Source organism: Pseudozyma hubeiensis, assembly GCF_000403515.1.
Source record: "Pseudozyma hubeiensis SY62 DNA, scaffold: PHS45, whole genome shotgun sequence".
Taxonomy (NCBI): domain Eukaryota; kingdom Fungi; phylum Basidiomycota; class Ustilaginomycetes; order Ustilaginales; family Ustilaginaceae; genus Pseudozyma; species Pseudozyma hubeiensis.
In genome coordinates this window covers 351218-374215 of record NW_012133827.1, presented here as the reverse complement: position 1 = coordinate 374215, position 22998 = coordinate 351218, and the positions used below count along the sequence as shown (strand labels likewise).

The 22998-nt window shown below is 56.8% G+C and overlaps 10 protein-coding genes across 10 annotated transcripts; 5 read left to right on the top strand and 5 right to left on the bottom strand.

Annotated features, from left to right (window-relative positions):
* Positions 1 to 712: 712 nt before the first annotated feature.
* On the bottom strand, positions 713 to 1015 carry PHSY_004559 (hypothetical protein; the record flags this gene model as incomplete). Its single annotated transcript, XM_012335172.1, has 1 exon — positions 713 to 1015. One exon carries the CDS (start codon positions 1013 to 1015, stop codon positions 713 to 715), a length of 303 nt encoding a protein of 100 aa, XP_012190562.1.
* Positions 1016 to 1893: 878 nt separating this feature from the next.
* PHSY_004558 (mRNA binding post-transcriptional regulator) lies at positions 1894 to 4983 on the top strand (the record flags this gene model as incomplete). Its single annotated transcript, XM_012335171.1, has 1 exon — positions 1894 to 4983. The coding sequence occupies one exon, from the start codon at positions 1894 to 1896 to the stop codon at positions 4981 to 4983; it is 3090 nt and encodes a 1029-aa protein (XP_012190561.1).
* A 151-nt stretch (positions 4984 to 5134) lies between these two features.
* On the bottom strand, positions 5135 to 9044 carry PHSY_004557 (ubiquitin carboxyl-terminal hydrolase; the record flags this gene model as incomplete). Its single annotated transcript, XM_012335170.1, has 6 exons — positions 5135 to 5161; positions 5563 to 5649; positions 5729 to 5834; positions 6336 to 6429; positions 6500 to 8850; positions 9016 to 9044. 6 exons carry the CDS (start codon positions 9042 to 9044, stop codon positions 5135 to 5137), a joined length of 2694 nt encoding a protein of 897 aa, XP_012190560.1.
* A 508-nt stretch (positions 9045 to 9552) lies between these two features.
* On the top strand, positions 9553 to 12933 carry PHSY_004556 (vacuole-associated enzyme activator complex component Vac14; the record flags this gene model as incomplete). The annotated part of the gene is made up of 1 exon (XM_012335169.1): positions 9553 to 12933. One exon carries the CDS (start codon positions 9553 to 9555, stop codon positions 12931 to 12933), a length of 3381 nt encoding a protein of 1126 aa, XP_012190559.1.
* Positions 12934 to 13050: 117 nt separating this feature from the next.
* PHSY_004555 (20S proteasome subunit) lies at positions 13051 to 13704 on the bottom strand (the record flags this gene model as incomplete). The annotated part of the gene is made up of 1 exon (XM_012335168.1): positions 13051 to 13704. One exon carries the CDS (start codon positions 13702 to 13704, stop codon positions 13051 to 13053), a length of 654 nt encoding a protein of 217 aa, XP_012190558.1.
* An 839-nt stretch (positions 13705 to 14543) lies between these two features.
* Positions 14544 to 15071, top strand: PHSY_004554 (hypothetical protein; the record flags this gene model as incomplete). The annotated part of the gene is made up of 1 exon (XM_012335167.1): positions 14544 to 15071. The coding sequence occupies one exon, from the start codon at positions 14544 to 14546 to the stop codon at positions 15069 to 15071; it is 528 nt and encodes a 175-aa protein (XP_012190557.1).
* A 417-nt stretch (positions 15072 to 15488) lies between these two features.
* PHSY_004553 (hypothetical protein) lies at positions 15489 to 16141 on the bottom strand (the record flags this gene model as incomplete). Its single annotated transcript, XM_012335166.1, has 2 exons — positions 15489 to 16004; positions 16097 to 16141. The coding sequence occupies 2 exons, from the start codon at positions 16139 to 16141 to the stop codon at positions 15489 to 15491; spliced, it is 561 nt and encodes a 186-aa protein (XP_012190556.1).
* A 722-nt stretch (positions 16142 to 16863) lies between these two features.
* PHSY_004552 (potential transcriptional regulator of filamentous growth) lies at positions 16864 to 19959 on the bottom strand (the record flags this gene model as incomplete). Its single annotated transcript, XM_012335165.1, has 1 exon — positions 16864 to 19959. The coding sequence occupies one exon, from the start codon at positions 19957 to 19959 to the stop codon at positions 16864 to 16866; it is 3096 nt and encodes a 1031-aa protein (XP_012190555.1).
* Positions 19960 to 20258: 299 nt separating this feature from the next.
* On the top strand, positions 20259 to 20528 carry PHSY_004551 (hypothetical protein; the record flags this gene model as incomplete). The annotated part of the gene is made up of 1 exon (XM_012335164.1): positions 20259 to 20528. One exon carries the CDS (start codon positions 20259 to 20261, stop codon positions 20526 to 20528), a length of 270 nt encoding a protein of 89 aa, XP_012190554.1.
* Positions 20529 to 20842: 314 nt separating this feature from the next.
* Positions 20843 to 21094, top strand: PHSY_004550 (hypothetical protein; the record flags this gene model as incomplete). The annotated part of the gene is made up of 1 exon (XM_012335163.1): positions 20843 to 21094. The coding sequence occupies one exon, from the start codon at positions 20843 to 20845 to the stop codon at positions 21092 to 21094; it is 252 nt and encodes an 83-aa protein (XP_012190553.1).
* Positions 21095 to 22998: the final 1904 nt, after the last annotated feature.

The window sequence follows — 22998 nt, the reverse complement described above, 5'->3', positions numbered from 1 at the left end:
GAGCCAATGCTTGGTTGTTATCTGCGAACGAGAACCGTGCGAGCCGCGTTGCGAAGAACGCCGGACCCTGATGCTCCGAACATGCAGCTGGGCCAACCTCAGTTGACCGATCTTGCACGCCGATCCCTCAATCCCCGCCGGCTCAAAGTTGGGCATTTTTCTTTCTTGAGTGTTGCCTCGGCATCACCTAACACTGATCAACCCACAATTGGTCTCGTCAGAACGATGTTTGAGCGGTCAATCTTTGAAGGACCTGTCTGCCCTTGGATAGAACAGCTGGATTGAGAGACATGGCATTGTGGTCAGTTGCATTGTGCCTGCAGTTGGTTGTAGCTTCTATGATGCGGATCACGGCGATACGACGTCCACTCCCCACTCCTGCGAGCTCTGCATTGTGTTTGCGCGATAAGATGAATTCTCTTCGAAAGATCGACGGCTCGAACAATGCCTGCATGGCATGGCCTTTTGTTTGTGCATGTGTCGATCTTTCCTTGGCCGCAGTTATGCGAGCGGGAAGCACGGCAGGCACAGGTAAAGCAACACAGCAAAGCGCACAATGATCTGGCACGGGAATGGTTTCTGAAGCTGGGGATGGACCTCGTTCACCCACGCCACCTTGAGAAGAAGAGACGTTTGTATTCTCGGCTACAGGTGTCGAATTCAAAGGGTTAGGAAGTGGAACGAGGGATCCTCAAATGCGCGCGTCTGGCTGTCAGCCAATTTCTAAGCAGGCAAGAAAAAGCTTGCTTGGCGTGGCCACGAATCTGCGGCAAAGTCGACCTACGACTCGACTCGACTCGACTCGACTGCTCCACTGACTCGACTGCGCCGTCTCTCGTCGTTGAACCGAGCAGAGATGCGCTCCAATTTCCACGTCGGTCGTGCTTGGCGCCAAAACGCGTTTCCGGCCTCGTGGATTTTGAAACGTAGCTCGACTCTTGTTTGGCGAAGCGCCTTTTTTTTCCACGGGGCCCTGCAGTCGTTTTCTTCTCAGCGACCCCGAAAAAAATTGCATTGAGCAGGGCGGATGAAAAGAAAAATGAGCAAGACGCAGGGAAATGAACGCAGAGATGGTGGATGCATCATGGCATGCTCCTAGTGATGGCGACCTCACTCTCCATCAACCATCATCCATCCTCCATATCTTCGTTTGACTCAGGTCGACGACCCGCTTCGGCTGTTCCTGTCCTCTACATTCGCAACACCTTTTTCCAACCTGACACACTACTCTTGCATTGCACGCTTCTGTGTCGTTCGCTTTCACCCATCACACACACACACCCCCGCAAGTCGGGCTCATCCATCTCTTGCAACTAGCTAGCCTCGACCTCGTTTCGTCTATACCATCTGCATCTTCTCCCGAAAAAGGCGATGGCCATTGTTCTTCTTCGGTGTACAACATAAAGCTTCCGGATCCTCACGACATCGCACGCATTTTTCGATATACCAACGTCTTCTCCAACAGCCAGAAGATCCGTTCATCGATCGACAACGCATCTCCTCGTCGCTATCTTTCAAACCTGACGGGCAAAGTCATTTGAAGCATACGGATCTCTGGAGCCGCTATACCGCCTCGCCTCACCGGCACGATCTGTACAACATCGACTCCCTTGTACACTTTCTCACGAAAAGGTTGCACTTCATTTCACGTGCCATCCTGCGTCGCTTCGCATGTCTTTCGTCCAGCCAAGCGCCAAGTGTAATCGCCCTCATCTGGACTGAACAGCATCCTCGCTTTCGATCTACATTCTCCCTTGTGTCGCGCGACAGCCGAAGAATCTTGCTCAGGCTTCTATCGATCCGGTAGCTGGCATTCATCACTCTTCGCTGCCTCTGGCGTTGACAATCTTCACAATTCCTCTCGTGGTGCCCCCGGCATCACTGTTCTCGATCATGTCGGCCGACGCTCCATCGCAGAGCATCCCGCCTTTCCACCTTTCGCACTACCAGTCCGAAGAGCCGGACCACATGACCGGATCCCGCCTATCTCAGTTCTCCCGCACTCTATCGTCTGACGATGGTCATGCCACCGTCAACCTCCCCCATTCAAATGCGAGTACAAGCAACCATTATGGTCCCGGCAACGGGCCTAGCTCGATGGGACCCAACGGCATGCATGCCACATCCAACAACAGCGCCAACAACGATGCCATGAGCAACAGCATCTCGAGTCTGCACAGCAACACGTCACATGCATCATCGGGCGGTCACGTCCCCCCACCTACGCGGACAGGCTACGATCAGGCCAGTCGTCTGCGACAAACCTTTAACAATGCGCGCAGCTCTTCGCCTCTGTCTCGGCCGCCGCTCTTCAGCCCGAACCTGCTCCACGAGGTCGAAAGGTCCTCTCCACAAGTTCGGTCGCCCTCAGGCACCCATCCCGCGTCCTCTCCACCCCCCAGAAGTAACGTCACTTCTCCGCGCTACTTCACTGAACCCCATCACTCTGCAAATGCACCATCGCACCTCCAGCACTCTGTACAGCACCACCAACAGCATTCTCACCTCCAGCATCAATCTCCATCATACCACCCTTCGCAGCATACCCAACAGCAGGCCCCTCAGCAATCCTCGTCCCGCACGCATTCTTTCGTTCCGAGCACTCAACATGCTCCGTCTTTTCAGCACGGCCACATGCAGCAGCCTTGGCAATCACGCAGCGGTGGCATGGGCCCGCTCGACTTTGCGCCATCGGCGCAGCCTCCCGCGCTCAGTCCATCCGACCGTCCACATTCTTCCATGTCGGAACGTGCATCTCGCATTCATGATGGCGCCGCTCGTAGCATGGGTCCCGGCACATCACAGAGCCCGGTCGGTGGTATCAACAAGGAGTCGGAGTTCAGCATCTTTGTCGGGGATCTAAGCCCCGATCTACGTGAGGACGACCTTGTCGCACAGTTCCTTCAACCACCCGCGTGGCCCCACAATCACCCGTTCGCTGCGGCTCTCATTCACGCCCAACAAGCGCAGGGCATCTATCAGCCTGATGCACGCATCGGGCCCGCGCCTTTCGCATCAGCCAAGTCGGCCAAGATCATGACCGACCCTATCACGGGCGTTTCCAAGGGATACGGATTCGTGCGCTTTTCGCTTGAAGCTGACTGCAATCGTGCGCTGGTGGAAATGCAAGGCGTAGTCGTCTCGCCAGCGAACGGCCTCTCGCCCGGACGTCCCCTTCGCGTCAGCACAGCTACGCCCAAGAACCGTGGAACAGCGCCACCATCTCTGCAGCAACCGCTTGGACCAAACATGGCCGGCGACCCGAACCAGCAGCCTCTGCAGATGCCTCGGCCGCACAACCCGGCTCAAAACGCTGGACCATCGTTCCTGTACAACGGGGCGTCGAGTGGTGGTCCTGCGATTAGGTCGGAAGTCGTCTCGCCGCAGCCGCACGTTCGACAGCAGTCAAGCCCCACGACGCACCAAGCCTCGCTCGTCTCCCCGATATCGCCTGCCTCTCCCTACGATGGTCCTGGCGGTCCGAGCAGTGGCAACGGACCCGCATCCTTCGGCCCTCTCTACGGTGGCTTTCCTGGAAATGGCGGCGACGGAACGCGTGATTCGTCGCCTGCTGGCATGATGCGTTCCCACACGCCTTCTTCGGCACCTCCGATGATGCAGCAAGGCGGCGGCGGTCCCAGCGGCAATCCCGGCGACAGCGCTGCTGATCCCAACAATACGACGGTGTTCGTAGGAGGTCTTTCGTCGCTCATCTCGGAAGCAACGCTGCGAAGGTACTTTGAGCATTTCGGCGAAATCACCTACGTCAAGATCCCTCCGGGCAAAGGTTGCGGATTTGTGCAATATGTGCGCAAGCAGGACGCAGAGAATGCGATCCAGCGCATGAACGGCTTCCCAATCCTCAACTCCAAGATTCGTCTCAGCTGGGGACGCAGCCAGGGCGACAAGGCGGCGGCCGCGGCTGCACAAACTATGGCACAGTACGCGCAGCTTGGTCAGCTAGCGGGTCTTGCCGGGCTCAGCACGCTCAGTCCGTCTCAGCTGGCTCAGCTGGCTGGACTCGGCAGCGTTCTCAGTGCCGCCCAGGCTCAGATGCAAGGTCAGGCGCAAGGTCCATCTCAGAGAGGTCCGCCTGGGTTTGGTCTCGGTGGTGCCGGGGGACTTGCCAATGATCCTCTCTCTACCTTGGCGAGGCAGCTTGCAGCCACCAATGGTGTCGGTGGCGGCATGGGTCCTGGCGGACACGCCAATCACAGTGGGCCTGGCATGGGTCAACGAGCTCCTTTGCCATCGTTCCTTCAGAATCAGCAACAATCACACCAGGGACAACAACCTTCACACCTGCATCAGCACCAGCATCAGCAACAGCAACAGCCGTTCCGAGGTCAGCACGGCTTCCCGTCATCACAGAACCTCGGTTTGCCTGGAATAGGAGCCAACGGAGCCTTCGATGGCGCCCCGGGCTACAACGGACGTAGCGGCAGCTCGCACTCGAACCAAGGATTCGACTTTGATCCACGCAGCGCATCTGGTCCAGACCACCACTTTGGACCGCAAGACGGCAACCAGTCACGTTCTGCTCCATTCGCGCCTCAGCATCATCAGCAAGGCGACTTTTCGGGGATGCCGCCGCTGTCGGAATCCGAGCTGGTAGATGCATTCGCTGGCCTCGATTTCGACGAGACAACACGAGCTGCCTTGGCTCAGCGACTGCAAGCTATGCAGCAGCAGGACGGCGGACCGAATCGATCCAACGCGGACGGATTTGGCCCCGCATCCGGTTCGGCAGCCGCAGCCAAGCGAGCAGATTCGTTCGGCAGCGGCTACAACCGCGATCCGAACGCATTCATGTTCAGTCCGTTCAGCCCTTCGGATTCGCCGATCGTGGGTGGCAAGGCGGATCTGCCGAACTCTCAATCCAACTCTTCGTCGCTGTATCTGTCGCACAGAGCTGACGACGACGGCTCGAGCGCGACGCACGATCCCGCTGCTGCTGCTGGGAACAACACCCACGACCGCTGATTCGAAAAAAGCCTCCGTTTCTGACTCTCGCAGCAAAGCAAAACCCACCACCCCTTCTCCCGGTCATCCAAAAAGCACCTCAGCATGCCTCCTCTGTATTTCTCACCCTGACTCTCACCGTCTCTCTTGGGGTTTTGTCTTTCTATCCTTGCTAGGCCTTGTCTCCGTTCAAGCGTTTCTGTAGATTTGGCGTTATATCGTATGCAGCTTCATCTTTTGTTCGGCATGCTCTTTTTTTACCCCTCGTCGCTTGTTGTTGTACTAGACTATGCATTTTCATCTCTTGTCATCCAAAAGAAGTCGCTTTCAACCTGCTGCCTGTTTTTTTTCTCTTTCTTGAGTCTGTGTGCTGGGTGGATTGGATCTTCGGTCGAAGGACATAAGTGTGCGGGAAGATTATACGGTTGGAAGGGGTGATTCGAGTTGCAGCTGAACGTGTGTCAAGAGGGTTTTTGCGGATTGGTACTCGTCGGTTTCTGTTATGGATTGTTCTTCGAGACCGTCCTGATTTCACGCCATTCGAGTAGATCAGTACGTTTGTGGTGGATCTCTGAGGTTTGAGTGAGGTATGACACTTACGACGTATCCAAGTAGATCGTCCACCGCAAGTTGGAGTCTCTTTCGACAATCGGGTATCATCTTCAGTGTATCTTTCAACACCACTCTCTAGTAAACACAAAGAGAGTCTCGTCAGTATTTCCGCAATATGCATAGCCAAAGATGTTTTGGGGGAAAGTGGCTTTACTTGTTGCTTGACATCGTATTCGTCACGACCTGAATCGATGAAGGATTGAATACGTGTCTCTTGTTGTTTCGCTTCGTCGAGGTAGGATGATTCTTCCTTTGCCAATCTATACAGACATCGCATGAGTCGACAGTAGGAGATTCGTCAGCGTTTACGCTCAGGGAGCAGCGCTTGAACAAGAACCCGAAGGCCATTATCCGGGTCGGCTCAGCGGAAAAGGAGCAAGCGTGAGTAAGTGGAACAGAGATCTTCTTACCTCTTTACAACACCAGTCTTGATCGTCAATTGACGCTTGATCGCTGCGATGTCTCCGGACATATCGTATGTGCGTCCCTGATGTATATGATGTAGACAAGTGTGTCCGAGGCGAGAAAGAGAGAGAGAGGGAACGGGGTGATCGTGATGGGTTGGCACGGTGACCGGAGGATGCGCGCCAACAAAGCAACACTTTTTTGTGAAACACACTTCTCTTGCAGAGATCAACGCTTCACCCCCGATTTCCGCATCACGCGCCACACAGGGTCCAGTGTGGCTCCCCACCAGAGCTCCTCAGTCCAGACTTCTGTCCCACCTCAACACATCCCTACCACACTCGCTCTTCACTCACATCAATTCATTCGAGCTCATATCAATATCGTCATACAGTAATGCCATGCCAAAAGGGCACCATCTATGTATAATGCAAGACTTGTGTCCGAAACCTTAAAAAACAAAAGCATGCACATATATCCCTCTAAAAAGATCTAGGCTTCATCCTTCCCGCAAACCCACCCGTCGGCTTCCCCTTGTCCCTCTTCTTCTTCTTCTGCTCCTTTGCCGACGACCCAAACATGGTCAGTGCACTGGCGTACGGCGAAGCTGGGATCCCTCGCGACTGTTTCGCAGCGTGTACAGCTTGCGCTGCTTTCTTCTGCTTGCGCTTTTCCTTCTTCGAGAGAGCGGCAAAGGAGTCTTCGGAATCAGAGTCGGCTTCGGGAACGGACGGTTGCGGGCGTGATGGAGTAGTGGTAGTGGAAGATGGTCCGACGAGCGATTCGTACTCGCCCCTGTCGACTGCGGTGCCTAGCTCTTCATCTAGGGCCGAGGCAGAAGAGGGCATGGTGAAAGGATTCGATGCAGCACGGGAAGGAGTGGTGGCACCGTAGAAGCTGGCTGCGGATCTTGGCTTGGATGACAGCATCTGGTCTAGTCTATGGGATGTTCCGTTCATCTTTGGCGCCGGTGAGGAGGATGAATCCGAGTCGCTCTCGTCGTCGCTGACTTGCCTGGCAACATCCTTTCGCATCTTGGCCGCTGGTGAAGCCGCGCTCGCGCTGCGGCCTTCATCGCCTTCGGAGTCAGTTTCCGGCCTGGACTCCTGTACCGCTTTGCGCTTCTTGCCATTCAGCAGAGACTTGACTGGAGCCACTGCGGCAATCGCCTTTTCCAGCGCCTCATCTTTCTCTTTCAGGTAGAAGAGAATGTAGGCGCTCTGATCACCTAGCGGTCCGGTGCTACCCATCTCGGAGACATGGCTGTCATCCATTCTGGTCCATTTGCCCGAAGGAGACCTCACGCTAGCCACATAATGTCCGCTGTTCGGCCCCGATCCGTAGTGATGCACCACAGCATAAAGCTTGTACCTCGCTGGACCTTGGTTGACCGACAAGTAAGGCGCAATGTTGAGCTTGTCGTCAAATGCGATCTGCCGTGACACTTTGCCGCCAAACACAGTGAATCGCTTGAGATGCACCGTGAGCGCCGGCGGGGCTGTCTCGATGGTGAACTGCTTCGTGGCATCAACCTTGCGCTTGCACTTGTCGCATTTGTACTTTTCGGACCCGGTCAGATTGTCCTTGGCTACAAAGGTACGGAAAGCGTCGGTGAGCGAGTTGATGCCTTTGCGCACATCCAGGCTGAGGTCCATGAAGGGATCGAAAGTGTCCGAGTTGTGACCGCAATTGTGGCATGTCACTCGGCTACGCAGCTTGCCGCCAAAAATCTTTTGGACAAAGGTTGACCGTCGGACGGGATCATCGGGTTTGAGCGATTTCGAAGCTCTTGAAAGGCAGCCCTGCTGGAGCGCTTCGAGCAAGAAGCGTAGGTACTCGTGCGCGTCTTCTTGCCTCCCCTGACGGAGTGGTTTCGCAAACGCCTTGAGGTTCCGATTGAAGTCTCGTGGAGCATTCGTCGACTTTGATCCCATCAAGGATCCTTTGGCGAAAGCCTGCATTGCTGCAACAGCGTCAAATGTAACGTTGGGCTTGCCTCCCAGCTCGCTGTGTAAAACGTCCAGGTCCTGAGTGAGAAGAGCGAACGCAAGTGGCGGCGTGTGAATGAGAGACTGCATGACACTGTTCATGTAGCAAGTATTGCCGTAGTTGGACAGCCCCGTAGCAACACTTCGCACCTTGCCTGGGAAGCGGAGCGAGACCTTGTACGGGTACAGATCACGCGACCTTGCCTTTCCGTTCTTGGTCGGCGAAGCGAGAGTGTCTATTGACAAGTCTGCATCGTGTAGATGGGTATTGCCGTTAATCTTCGGTGAGTCTGTGTGCAGCAATAGCGAGTGTTGCTTCTGCTCTTGCTTCCGCTTCTGGACGGCAGCAAAGTTGGGATCATTGACCGGTATCAATCCTAGCGTGGTGTAGTCCTGGCCCTGCCTCTGGTTCGACTTGATGAATTTGACTGGATCAGAGAGGAGCGCATGCAGCATGCCTCTCTGCTTGAGAGTGTCGCGCAGCTGGTCACCGCCGGATGCAAGAATCTCTTTCGCAAGCTTCTTTCTCTCTTCCTTGGAAGGTGAAGCGGATGAAGGCAGCGAGCCGACCGAGTTCGACTTTTGGTGATGGCCATTTGATGTCGAGGATTTCTTGCTCGGGCTGGTGAATGACTCGGATCGATGGAGGCCGTTCTTCTTCTTTTTCTGTGGTGATTGACTGAAGGAGCGTGAGCTTGAGCCGCCGTCGGCCTGCGACGAGGGCCGTCTCACCACCTCGGCCATCCTGAGAACGGTCGATGCGCAACCTGCTCGGGCGATGAGAGATCGAGCACGGCTCAGAGTGACTAGTCGGATGCTTCCGATCTCGTGCAGCTCCAAAGTCGGGGTCGAAAGCCAAACACGCTGAGTTCGAGGCTGACTCCTGAGAGCAGACTAGACGGCGTGACGTGGGGTCGCAGAAGTGATTCGCGGCGGGTGTGATTGTCGGAGGAGCTGCAACAGTTGACCGTTTAGAGCACTGAGCTTGACTTGCGTGAAGATTCTATAGTGAGGGCAGCTAGCGACGTTCGACCTGTCAGTACAATACCTCGAACGGTGTCGGACGATCCGGTTCATCGTCTTGTCTAAATCAGAACTGAGAATTTTTTTGGTCCTGAACTTTTTTTTTTTGTCGTTCGCCGCACATTCGCGTGCTTGCAGCGTGAGTGGGTTCACGGCCTAGGAAAATCGCGAGAGACACGGCCTGCCGGTCTGAAAAATTCCGTCGCGTGCTGCTACCTAGAAACTCCTCCACATCTCTCCGCCCGTGTTCGGTGCTTCCGTTTCGAAAACGGTGAAATAGGAGCTGCACAAGAAGCAAACGAAATCGAGCGCAGCACAGAGCGGCGCCTGGAATGTTACACTCGAGCCTCGCCGAACGGTCCGTGTGTCGAATAAAGCAGCGAGGACCCTTGATTGCATTTCGCGATGAGCCACGAGAGCAAGCAACACACACAGACACGCCAAGCAGAGCCTTCACTCTCGGCGCAATGTCGAAGCTTCCCGACAAGACTCGATCTGCTTCATTCTCGTCCATTCCCTGTTCCGCTTCCCACGAAGGTGGCGCTTCCGCCAGTAGCGCACTATGGACGCAGCTCTGCAAAAGGCGCTGCTCGACCGCGTCTACGACAAGCGCAAAGCCGCCACGCTCGACCTCGAACGCCAAGTACGTGATTGCCTTGCCAGAGGCGACCGAGCGCGGGTCAATCTCATCGTTCAGCAGCTGTGCTCCTTCCTCTCCACCTCGCCGCAGAACGTCAACGCTCGCAATGGTGGTCTCATAGGTCTTGCCGGTATCGCCATCGCACTCGGTGTGGAGCTCGCTCCCTTTTTGGAGCAGATCGCAAAGCCCGTCTTGGCCTGCTTTAACGATCCGGACAGCAAGATCCGCTACTTCGCATGCGAGAGCTTCTACAACATTGCCAAGGTATGCAAGGGCGAGATCCTCGTCTACTTCAACGAGACCTTTGACGCCCTCTCCAAGCTTGCGGCCGACTCGGAACTCAGTGTCAAGAACGGCGCCGAACTGCTCGACCGTCTTCTCAAGGACATCGTCTGCGAAGCAGCTCCGCACTACGTCTCTCAGTTCCAAGACATATCGCTCATCCGAGCCCATCAGGATGCGCAGGATGGCTTCGCCGGTGGTGCAGCAGAGCTCGACGTCGCGCGCGAGAAGGCGCACCAGATCGATGAGGAAGGCACCGCCAGCAACAAGGTCTTCTCCCTCGCTCGCTTCATTCCGTTGCTCGCAGAGCGCATCTATGTGCTGAGCCCTTTTACTCGCAACTACCTCGTCAGCTGGATCACCGTTCTCGGGTCCGTCCCTGAGCTCGAGCTGATCACCTACCTCCCCTCCTTTCTCGACGGACTGCTCAAGTACCTCAGCGACCCGAACACCGATGTTAGAGTCGCTACCGCCAACGTACTCGCCGACTTTCTGCGTGAGATCCGCCACGCGGCCGAACTCGCTGCAAAACGACACGCCTTCGAGCAGCATCGCGCCGAACGACAGGAGCACAAAAGGCTCAAGGGGAAACAACGAATTATGCCATCTGCGATCGACAGTATGCCTCCCAAATCAGGAGCTCCAGAAGATGCGCTCCTCCCATCACAATTTGAATCACAACCTAGGAGTGCCAGTCCGAGCAAGTCCATGCGATCGTCGTCAAAGACACCATCGACGAAGCCTCGATCGGAAGGGGGCACTTCGCCACTTCCTCCTCAACAAGACGGCCACGACACGGACCAAGGAGTGACAGAAGACGTCGGCAACGAATCTGCCGTTGAGGACGATCATCAGGAAGCACACGACGAGGACGAGGAAGAAGACATTTGGGTCGATGGCACCGAGGTACGCATCGAATATGCCGCCATCGTAGAGATCCTCATCAATCACATTGGCTACCCAGACGAGGAAATTCAGGCGACCACGCTACAATGGATCGCCGAATTCCTCCTGGTGGTCAAGGACGTCGTAGTGCCCTTCACACCTCGGCTCATCTCTGCCATCTTACCGAGCTTGGCACACCATAGCCCAGCCATCGCCAGCGCAGCGCATGCGACCAACATCAACCTTTACAGAGTCATTCAGGACATTGCTGCACCTGCTGCACCACCGAGCGCTCGTCCGCGAATCTCATCAGCCACCGCAGCTTTGCAGGGCCACAAACATACCAATTCCACCTCTTCGGGTCGCGAGCGGAATGCGGCAGGGAGCCCAACGCAGCACGGCAATCTCAACAGGCACGGTTCGGTCTCCAGGCCCGCCATCTCCTCCTCGACAACTCCCATCTCTACATCAATCCCGGCGACTGGGCCAATATCGCCCCGCTCTCGAGCAAATACCCTCAGCGGCGAGCCTGCGACGAGCATGGCGACCCTCACTCTGTCCGAAAGCACGGGCAACGACGATCGTACCACCTCGCCCACCCAGAACGGCAACGATGCTCTAGCGGAAGACGAGGATCCCTTCGACTACCAGATGACAGTCAATGCGCTGATACTGCAGCTGCTCGACGAGCACGAGGAGACCAGAGTATCTGCGCTCGAATGGCTCTTGATGCTGCATCGAAAGAGTCCGCAAAAGATTCTGTCGATGGACGATGGAACCTTCCCAGCACTGCTCAAGACGCTCTCGGATCCCTCTGACGAAGTCATCCGATGCGATCTTCGCCTCCTAGCGCAGATCAGCTCGGCATCTGAGGACTCGTACTTCCATGCCTTCATGGCCAACCTGCTCAGCCTCTTCAGCACTGATCGACGTCTGCTCGAGACGCGCGGCTCACTTATTATCCGGCAGCTGTGCGCGTCTCTCCACACCGAACGCATCTTTCGCACGCTCGCTGAGATCCTCGAAAAAGACGAGGATCTCGAATTTGCCAGCATCATGGTGCAGAACCTCGCCATCATCCTCATCACCTCTCCTGAGCTCGCCGACTTCCGCAAGAAGCTGCGCAACCTCGACTCGCGCGAAGGCCAGCAGTTGTTCGTGTCGATCTATCGCTGCTGGTGCCACAACGCGGTGGCGGCCTTCAGTCTGTGTCTGCTAGCACAGGCGTACGAGCACGCTAGCAATCTGCTGACCATCTTTGCTGAGCTCGAGATCACCGTATCCCTGCTCATCCAGATCGACAAGCTGGTGCAACTGCTGGAATCGCCAATCTTCACGGCGCTGCGGCTGCAGCTGCTGGAGCCCGAGAGGTATCCTTACCTATTCAAGTGCCTGTATGGCATTCTGATGTTGTTGCCGCAGAGTTCGGCGTTTGTCACGTTGAGGAACAGGTTGAACGCGGTAAATGGGTTAGGGTTCTTGCATTCGGTGCCCAGGTCGAGCTATTCGTCCCGGACCGGATCGAAGAGTGTATCCAGCTCTGGAGGCGCATCGGCTGGCGGCGGGGGCACAGGTACAGGGGGAAGCTCGGCGGGTGGATCAGCGTCGATGGTCGAGATCAAATGGAACGATCTACTGCATCACTTCCGAGTGGTGCAGAACAAGCACGAACGTGCCCGTCGCCAAGCGACTGCGGGCGCGACCGCAGCAGGCGGCGGCACACATCTCGCACCCGACTACGCTGCGCCCCGGATCACCTCGTCCGGAGGAGCCGCGTCATCGTCTGCATCCTCCATGGCGGGTGGCGCAGCTGGCGGTCGAAGGCGTATCAACCAAGCAGCGACACCGGCGACGGGCTCCACGACGCCGTCAACCGCGCCAGGGCGGTTCGGGCTGGGACTGTCGTCGTCCGCCTCCAATGGTCGCAGCAGCAGCGCTGTCGTTTCTGCTCCCAACACAGGCACGAGCAGCTTCTTTGGCATCCACCTCCCTTCCACAGCATCTGCCGCCACAGCCTCACCTACGAGTGCTCGTTCTTCCAGCCCGTCGGCAGCCAGGCGATACGTATCGGGTCAGCAGCAACCGTCGAATCCGGGATCTAGACAGCCGAGCAAAGGATCTTCGCTGCGCCAGTAGAACTGCCGAAGGCCAGGGAACAATAGTACTCTTCTCGCAAGCATATCTCGTGCGCGTTTGCGTGTGTCTGTTTTTTGAGTATGATGAGGATTGCAAGTGAGGAACGGTGGTGGGTGATCATACAATCTTGTCTGCGAGTTCTGGCAGCTGATCTCCGGGGACAAAGTGACGTTCTACGCCGTCCTCTGTGATATCTACGAGACGGATGGTACCACCCGAAGAGCCGTCTCTCCTCATCGCAAGAGCCAAAGCGTTCTTGACGAATTCGATCGTCTTCTCCTTACCCCAACCTGCCTTCCAGGTAGCATCGCAGTAGCCGTAGATATACGTGCTGCCACTTCCGCCGATCGCCCACGGTTGTTCGAACACACCACCTCCCAACGGGACGTTGAACACCCTGCCTCCGTCCTTCTTATCCCAACCTGCTACGATGATTCCAGCGCTCAACCTGTCCTTGTTCTGATATACGATTTCTTGGAAGAGACTTGCAGCGACTTTTGTCTGAACAGGGGAGTCGGATTCGAGGGCGTACATGTCGAGGTAGTAGGTGACGATGTCGGCGATGGCTTGTGTGTCGGCTGCGGAACCGGATCGACAGCAGTAGATTCGATCGGAGAGGTGGGTGAGCTTGTCGGTGACTCGATTGGCGATGTAGGAGCCCATGGTGGTTCGAGAGTCGGCGCCGAGGATGACTCCCTTGTCGTAGGCGACGGCCATGATGGAGGTGCCGAGGTTAACTTCGCCCTTTTTGAGGTGGCCGGTGATATCCATTCCGTTGACCGCCATTTTGGGAATGTGAATGGAAGGTGGGGGGAGAGGGATGCCGATGTGTGTTCGATTCAAGGGTGAAGTGAAGAGAGCAGCCGTCTGCTTTGTTTTGAGGATGATGACAGCGAAAGAAGTGCGGTGCGATTGATGTACAGCTCGTTGGCAGCGGTGATGGGACGAGCAAAGATGCGTTGATGGTGTAGCGTGAACTAGTGTCGTCAAGACGAATCCGAGGGTGTTGGTTTACGGGCTTCCCGCCAAAATTCGAGGTTGGTCTAAGCGGCGGGCGCTGCGTCAAGTGGAGTGCGCAACCTGTGGCCGCGTAGTCGCGATCACCACTTACGCCTCACCCAGCGGCTAAGTTGGTTCTCACTTCAGAAAAAAAAGGTCGAAAAAGACACGGGCGCGCCCTAACACATTTCCATTTAGTCTACACACACGCACGCGAGCACCCGAACTCACTTTCAAAGAGACAGTCAGACACTCTCACACACGCGGTTTGTCGCCGAGCCAAAGCCAAGAACAAGAGTCGGAACCTCGCAGCCAAAGAAAGTGTTGGACCGTGTCAGCGACACCAAGCGCCTCTCATCAATCTTCTCCTGACTCTTGCTTTCATCCTCGTCGACTTTACCCCTTTCAGCATCTCGTCGACCTCACTGCTCACCAAGTCTTGCACACCGTTTCAAAACCCCTGGCATCATCATCATCGAAGAGCTGGTCTCTTGCTCCCTCTTTCGCGTCCCATTGTATACTTTCGCATTTCGACTTCTCTCGCACCGCTTCTTCGCCCCTCTCTCTCTTCTCACCGTTCTGCACCGACTCACCGTCTTCCAATCGCAATCATGGGTCAGCAAGGCTCCCAACTGCTATCGGACATCGAAGCCACCTCGAACTTCAATTCGAAAGAGATCCAACGGCTCAAAAAACGCTTCATGAAGCTCGATCGCGATGGATCCGGTTCCATCGACAAGGACGAATTCCTCCAGATCCCGCAAATCGCCAACAACCCGCTCGCCCTCCGTCTCATCGCCATCTTCGACGAGGACGGAGGCGGAACCGTGGATTTCCAGGAATTCGTAGCCGGACTCTCCGCCTTTTCAAATCAGGGTTCGAGGGAGGAGAAGCTCAAGTTCGCCTTCAAGGTGTACGACATGGACAGGGACGGGTTGATCAGCAACGGAGAGCTCTTCTTGGTGCTCAAGATGATGGTGGGCAACAACCTGAAGGATCAACAGCTGCAGCAGATCGTGGACAAGACGATCATGGAGGCGGATACGAATGGGGATGGCAAGTTGGATTTCGAAGAGTTCCAGGCGATGGTGGCGAACACGGATGTAGCAAAGCAGTTGACGTTGGAGGATCTGTTTTGAGGTGATGCAGATGTGGATACCCCAGTTGGTCGGGCGGAGATCAGCGGCGGCCGATTGTAGGAGCATGTCTTGCTCGTATTTTGGTGGGTATGAAGCTCTAGAGAGAAGCAACGTTGAATCGTGTCAACCCCAGGCCGCAGTGCGAATGAATACGGGCGTCTCTTCCAACCTGCAAGTCTCGCATATCGTCTCATCATCACTGTATCGTACACGTTGTTGGTTTTGTTGCTCATCTCATGTTTGGCCCCTATTCTCAGCCACTGTACGACGGAGTTGTCGTCGGTCTGTGACCATCCGCTTGCGCTGATCGACTCGCAACGCCTGATTTCTTCCACATCAAACTGAAGGCACCCTTTCAAAATGTTCCGATAGAAGAACACAACATATCTTCGATTGCATGCATCCCTGCCCCCTTCCTTACTCATGCTCCTGTGCAAATCTCAACCTCGCCAACGGCCTCATCAGCTCCTCCAACGAAACCTCGCGCCTCGCTCGCTCCACCTGCGTCGCCAACCCCCTCCTCTCCAACCGGTTCAGCTTCTTGGCCGTATTCGCATTCGTGCTCGTTCTCTGACCTCTCACCGGCAGATGGCTTGCATGTCTCCTTCCCCTGTAGCTGCCTACGTTTCGGTGGTGGTTGATGTTGGCGTGGAGGACGCGTTTGAGGTCTGCCTCGATCTTGATCTGTCGTAGCGGGTCGTTCGCGGGGTTGGGATCTAGCGACGGTCGAGCGAGGTCCTCTTCGGCGGTTGATAGGGATGTGGGCGATGGTTTTCGCGCGGGGATCGAGCCAGGGGAGGAGAGGTATGCGGAGAGTTGGGTGATCTGCGATTCCGTGAGAGACGAGACCGTCGCTCGATCGTGCAGCGAGAGCCGGGCGCACAGCCGGTTCGCCGTGTCGTATGAGATGCCGTAGAAGTTCGTCAGGGCGATCTAAAAGGCAAAGCGCAGAACCAAGGTAGCGAACGAAAAGTCAGCCCAAGATCCTATGACATCTGACCATCGAAGTCGCAGATGATACTTACCCTGACAAGCTTGTGATCCGCCAAATGCACACCAAGAAGATACATGGTCGGCCAAAAAAAAGCTCTGCTTGCCAATGTCGGGGCTCCGTTGATATCGATGTCCCGTTAGCGGGTGATGCTCCTTAGTTTTGTGACGGCAACGTCTCTTCCAAACCGATTCGTCAATGTATTGTGTCGGGAAAGGAGCGATGTAGGATGGTGGTGATCATCCATATACACATCATTATTCCCGTCGAGCACTTCTTCTCAACACATTTCACCGCTTCAAAAAATCCCGCTGACACGTGATTTCCTCATCAACCTTCCCCCACCCTAACATCCCCCTTCTCCAAAAATGCTCTTCCTCATCTTGCCTCCACACTTCTCCTCAGCAACACCGCACACGCACTGCAGAACACCACGAACGACAGCTCGCATTCGACAGCAAAGAAAGAACCGGTGACTGCATACAACGAGGCTTTGCACGGGTTGGAGCAAAAACGACATGCTAAGAGAAAAGAGGGTACAACGGAGATGACAAGATAAAAGGACTGCGGAACAGAGATGGTTGGATAAGAACGATAGATGTGGGGATAAAATGATGAAGCGATGAAGAAGACAGAGTGAGCAAAGCTGCCCATAGGTCAGAAGAGGGTTTCGGTCGGAGCAGGGGCGGCAGTTTGGCGGGTTTCTTGTTTGATCAGAATCCGCGCACAGCGTGACTCCGGTGGGTATGCTTTCGACGCGATGATTCGCATCCACAAGTCCAGGGGTCAGCGTTGTGACGGTCAGGATCCGTCCTGACCGCCCGTACCGGACCCAAAGAGGTTGCCAAAGTTGCTATCCCATCCGTCCCCTCCAAGACCACCTCCGCCAGCACCGTCGGTGGAGAGCTCAAAGTCGAAGATATCGTTCATCGAGCCGCCGAACCCGAACATGCTGAAGTCCTCCGCCCCGCCTCCGCCGCCAACACCGGCGCCGTTCACCTCTACACCGCCGGTGTTGCTACCGTCCGTGCCGCCGATTCCATTGATGTTGGCACCGCTCTCGCCGCCATTGTTAGTCCCGAAGGCGTTCGAGTCGGACGGGTTGCTGGACGGACCGGATGGAGGAGGCATGGCAACGTCGATAGGTTGAGACGTGGGCTGGGCTCCAACGGGGCCTGCCCCCGCAATGCCGTCTGGTTTCGAAGCCGCATCTCGACCGGGTGTTGTCGGATTCGTGCTCACAGGTGTGGCAGCATTCGCCGCAGCTGGGGTGGATGGCCCTGCCGCCCCGTTGCTGCTTGGCGCGGCCGCCGATGATGCATTGGCGGCGGGTGCGGCAGCGGCCGTGAGCACAGGCGTCTTTGTTGCCGCCCTTGAATTCTTCCGTTGACGTGCATTGCCCTTCTTGCCCTTTTCCGCAGAACCGAGTTTGGGCGTGTTGGGCACGTTCGACGGCGCCGGCGATTCTGCTTGGGCCTGGTTGGCGGTGCTGTTGCCTGAAGACGGCTGTTGCTGCTGCTGCTGCAAGTTGGTGGCACCAAGGCGCGGTGACGGTGATGGAATAGAGGCGATTCCCGGTGGACCCATCCCACCCGAACCGTTGCCGAGCTGCGACGCTGCTCGCTGCATGCCTGGGCGCTGGATGTTGGCCGGCGACGAACCCATCTGCACCGAAGAAAAGTGGCTGGTGTGTGGATCGTCAGCCCCTCCTTGCGCGGAGGCTGGTCGCGCCGGCCCCTGAGGCTGCTGGGGTTGCTGGAACACACCCGACGTGCCATGCTGGCCAGGTTGGCCAGGCTGCTGCTGCTGCGGTTGCTGCTGGTGGCCCGGTCCTCCCTGGGCATGCTGCGGACTTGGTCGAGCCACGTTGCCGTTGGGCATGCCGCCAGGTCCCATCATGCTCGCCATCAGACCGGGATCGTGAGTTGCCATAAGCGGCGTGATGCGTCCAGCCGCGGCCTGTGCGTTTGCGATCTGAGCCGCTCGCTGCTGAGGCGTTAGGTTGACCATGCTGGCTGGACTGCCTGAAGCAGCTGGACCGGCCATACCAGGGGGCCGCGCCTGCGGCGATGGACCTGGCTGACCGGGCATACCGGGCTGTCCGCCGTTGGGAGGGCCGGCAGCACCAGGGCCGCCTTGATAGTTGGCCTGAGCTCGCAGCAGGTTCTGGAGCCCCTGTGCTTTCGCCTGATACGCCTGAACGTTTGCGTAGAAATCGGCGGCAGTGGTCTGGTTGGGTGCATTCTGAGCCTTCATCCACTCCTCGCGCATGGCTGCCTGTACGCTCTGGAACTGGTTCATGACCATCTGCTGCTGATGCGGATTGAGCTGCGGATGCTGTTGTTGCGATCCCTGACCAACCTGCCCAAGAACGCCGGGGTGTTGCTGCTGCTGTTGCTGTTGCTGTTGCTGCTGCTGAACTTGTTGTTGAGCTTGTGGCTGCGACCCTCCAGGTGTTGGTGGCTGCTGTGATTGGGGCTGCGGATTGCCTGCGGCCAAGACGCCTGGTGGGCCGGCCGTGTGCTCTGCGCCCGGTGGAACTGACCGACGTCCATCCATGCCGCCACCACCTGGTGTCGGAGGAGCTGGCGACCCGGTAGCACCTGGCATCTGCTGAGGAGCCATCGGCGGTCTGACTTGCATGGCATTGGGCATTGGCGCCGAGCCGGGCACGGCCTGGCGTTGCTGTTGCATCATGCGATGCAGCGCCTGCTGCTGCTGCAGGCGAGCCTGGAGCTGCTGCTCCATGAGCTGGTTGTTCATTCCGGGACGTACTGCTTGAGCATTGGCGGGGTTGTTGGGATTCATCGAGTTGATCAGGGCCATTCGCGAAGCGGGAGTGAGATTCTTGATCTCGTGCAGAGGAATGTTTTGTCGTTGGGCGGCCGTGATGAGAAGCTGCTGCTGCTGTGCCTGCGGCAGCGCCGCTGGGTTCCATGTGCCTTGCGCCGGTGCCCGGCCGTTGGGCCCGCCAGCTGCTGCGGCGGCACTGGAAAGCGCCGCATCAGAAACAACAATGTTTGGGAAACGCGAGGCGTTCTCAGGCGGCTGATACTGCGCTTCGAGAGCTTCGGTCTTGCGTGTGGCTTCAGCGAGGCGCTGCATGTTGCGTGACTCTTGGTGTTCGTAATAGGCAGCCGCTTCGGTACCTCCGCGACCGGAACGAGCTGCGAAGACGTCCCAGAAGATGGCCCAGTATTCGAAGAGCAGACCTTGCGGAGTGCGGAGCGGGACCTCTGGCGGTTCGGTCATGCCGGCCTCGTTCATGAGCGCCTTGGCGGCCGAGTTGAAGCCTCTACGGCTGAGGTAGTCCCACACGTAGACGTCTAGCTTGGTGGCCTCTTCTCCCCAGACGCGACCGTCAGACACGGAGCCGGAATGGCTGAGGTTGACCTCGGAGCCCTTTGCGTCGGCAGCAACGCCATCTTCGGGACGTGAGCGCTTGTCCTTGCTCTCAAAGTCGGGACTTTTGCTGGCAGTGCGCTTTTTGCTCATCATGACCGAGTGGTTGTTGGGCGTGTTTGGCTTGCCGGCACTGTTCGGGGAGGAAGTGTGGCTGGGAGCGGTGAAGGCAGGTGGGTTGCCGTAGGGCTGGGGAGGATAGACGGTAACCTTGGCCTGATTGATCTGAGGAGCAGGCGGCTGCTGCTGTTGGAGCTGCTGTTGCTGTTGGAGCTGTACGTGGTGCTGCTGCTGCTGCTGTTGCTGCTGCTGCTGCTGCTGCTGCTGCTGCTGCTGCTGCTGCTGCTGCGCGACGAGATGGTGTTGCAGGTGCTGTTGCTGTTGCTGCTGCTGCTGATGCAAATGCTGCAGATGCTGAGGGTGCTGTGGATGCTGGAGTTGCAATTGCGGCTGTTGGTGTTGATGGTGGATCTGCTGCGTTTGCGGGGTGAACATGATTGCCGCACCGAGAGCAGGAGAAGCGAGCGGAGCCGCGGAGAGTGTCGATGACCGACTGGGACCAGCGCCGTTGGATGCAGGCGAAGGTTGACTAAAGCCGGAAGGCCAGCCCCACGCGTTGACTGGAGCGCGTGGTGTGGCGGCGTTGGCGGTGGAAAGGGGATCGAGCGAGTTGACAGCTAGGCTGGGCGAGGGATGCTGCGAAGGCGGTTGGGGCGAGATAAAGTTCTGAGCTGCGGTAGCAGTTGCCAAGCCGCTCATGCTAGGTGGCAAGAAGGCGGCAGAGACGTCGTCGGATGACAACGAAGCGAGACCTTGTCCGAATCGAAGCCGATATGGAGCAAGGCACTAAAAAGGAGAGCCGGCGGTGCACGAAGTCTGGAACGCGAGGAGATCTAGCAAACTATTGGCGTGGCAGTGGAGGTGGCTCGATAGAAAGGACTCGAGCGGATCTGGATATGCGTCGCCAAGAGCTGATTCTAGCAACGGTGCGGACCAGATGCGAGCTGAGCGAGGTTACGCCGAGACGTTGTAGCCGACGTTGTAGCGCTTCTGCGACGTTATAGTAGGTGTACGGAAGGAAGGCGTGCTCGGATACGGATGCATCAGCCAGGCTCACGTTGATCCTAGGATGACCACGGGTCGGTTTGGAATGATGGACCGGACATGCACGGATGCGAGAAACGCGTGCAAACGGACGAATGCAGCTGTAGCAGCGCGGTGGTGTGCGCGACGACACGGACGTCGGATGTTCGTGAGCGTGATCAATGCAGGCAGCGCACCTCGGAGACGTCGTGCGTGATCGTGATGCACGGTTCGGCTAGGCAAAGCGCGAGGCCCGATACGGTGGAGAGCTATTTTGGAAGGAAAGGCCACGGAGATGCGGATCGTATTTCGAACCTTCCGCACACGACGCGACGACAACGGCTTGTCGAAGCTGGATGCGTGGGAACGACGACGACAGCGAAGGCACGGCGCGATGCGAGACGAAGCGCGGAGAGGATTGAAGTGTGTGCAAGCCACCGGTGGCAGGACGATGATCCGCGAGCTAGGACGAGGAGCACGAAGAATAGGACCGGAGCGGGCGGAATTTTCGGTGTTCGAGGAGGTCCGACCCACGAAAGAGGATTGACAAGGATACGCGAGTCGATGAGAGCAGAAAAGGGGATAGTACGACGGTGAACAGGAAGGGATGGGGGGATGAATGGAGGAGCAATGAGGCGGCGAGGGAAGCTGCTGTAGCTAGCGTCGCTGCACGGTAGCAAGACAAGCGGAGCCATCGACGACAGTGCACTGGACAGTTCACTGTGCGGTGACCAGATCGAGAAGGTGAAATCCGACAAGCTCGTTCGCGAATTTCGGGTGAGATGAAACCAAGGCACCGAACCGACACGAAGCGTCGAGGTCACGAATAGCGCTGCCTGCTGCCTGCTGCTTTCCGCTCGCTGCTGTCAAGTCAGTTAGTGTAATTGTGCGAACGCTGCAGATAATCCAGACAAGGTTCGAAGCTTTGGAGGGTTGCCCGTGCCCAAGCTCTCTCTCCCTCTCGTGCCGCTGTGCGGCCTTGGTTTCGTTTCAAACTAAAAATAATGAATGATGTCAAAATGGCCCTCCGAACAAGGCGCGTTCAAGTCGAAAATCTCAGGCAAGGGAGTGCGATCGGGCACCGAAAGAGAGTACCAAAAAGCGCCCGGCTGGCTGGCTGGCTGGCTGGCTGGCTTAGGCGTCGGATCGCGAATTCACGAAGAAATCCTTGCAGGCTCCCCACCTGTCTCTTCTGAACTGAACTTCAGAGAAAAGCCAGCCGGGACCTTCAGGGTGTTGTAGGACACTGTAAATGAAATTTCGGAGTCGCAAGTGACCTCAAATGCGTGTGCCCACTCTCTCGAGTCTGCCTCGTCGCGACCTGAGGCCTCACTTTTGGGCAGATCTCCGCGCTTCGATGGAGTGGTACATCAGTGTGCGGGATGAGATTCAGAGCCTGGTATTGACAATCACCGGAAGCCGTTTCTTCGCCGGCCACGCTGGTCCCGTGGCGATCTACAGTAAGACACTCCCTCATCATCAGACCAACGGAGACAATGTCATGCCGAGACGTATTCGACACCACGAATACAGTGGACCGTGGCTTCCCGACCAGCTCATGAGACGCACGTTGGACGGCGGGACCAATCAGGCACAAGCGGGCATGTTTGCGCTGCTTGGACTCTGACTCTGTACCTGTCAAACCAGCGGTTTGGAAGAAGCCGCCGCCGAACATTTAAAATAGGTTTTTCATTCAAGAGAGACGAGCGTCCAGGTACAATGTCTTCTTGACAAGTTGTATTGTCCATTGTGAAACGAGTCTATTTCTAGGTTGAACTAAACCTTGCTCGAGGTGATTGTGCCCTGCTACAGCACTACACGGTACTGTACTTACAACACTGACTTCGTTCGCGGCTGCCACGACAGCTGATGTTCCAAGCTGCTGCTAGGATTGCGAAGCCATAGAAGGCGACAGCACTTGCATCGGACGGGTCGAAGCCGCACGAACTGCAGCTAGCGCGTCGCTGCTGGCTGACCTTAGCTGTTATTGTCCTAGTAAATGAGCGGCTAGCTCAACGTTCGAATCATCCGTGCTGAACCGTTCCTTATCTGTCCGAAGTCTCTCGCGTAGCGCAGCTAGAAGCGGTCCTTGTTCCTTGGCACAAGAACGGCCCTCGGACACTCCCACGCCTACACGTCTCCAATGACAGGCACACCAAGTCGGGTTCTTCGGAGATGCGCATCTGCATGAATTGGATCGAAAAGAACAGACAGGCCTTCCCAGCGGCGCTCGACGTGACGTGGGCCTTGTGCGACCTTCTCGCCCCCCAAGAGGTCTTTGAAGGGGCGACATCACTAACAAATCAAGTCATGCTACTTGACAGGATGCAAAGAGGTTTCAAAGAAGTGCTACTACGACGGGGTAGCGTCTGCCAAGCTCCCGGTTGTGAGCAGTCGTATCTGGCGTAGCGGCTACAAATCAACGCGGGGGAAAGCTGTCTGTGTAAGGTG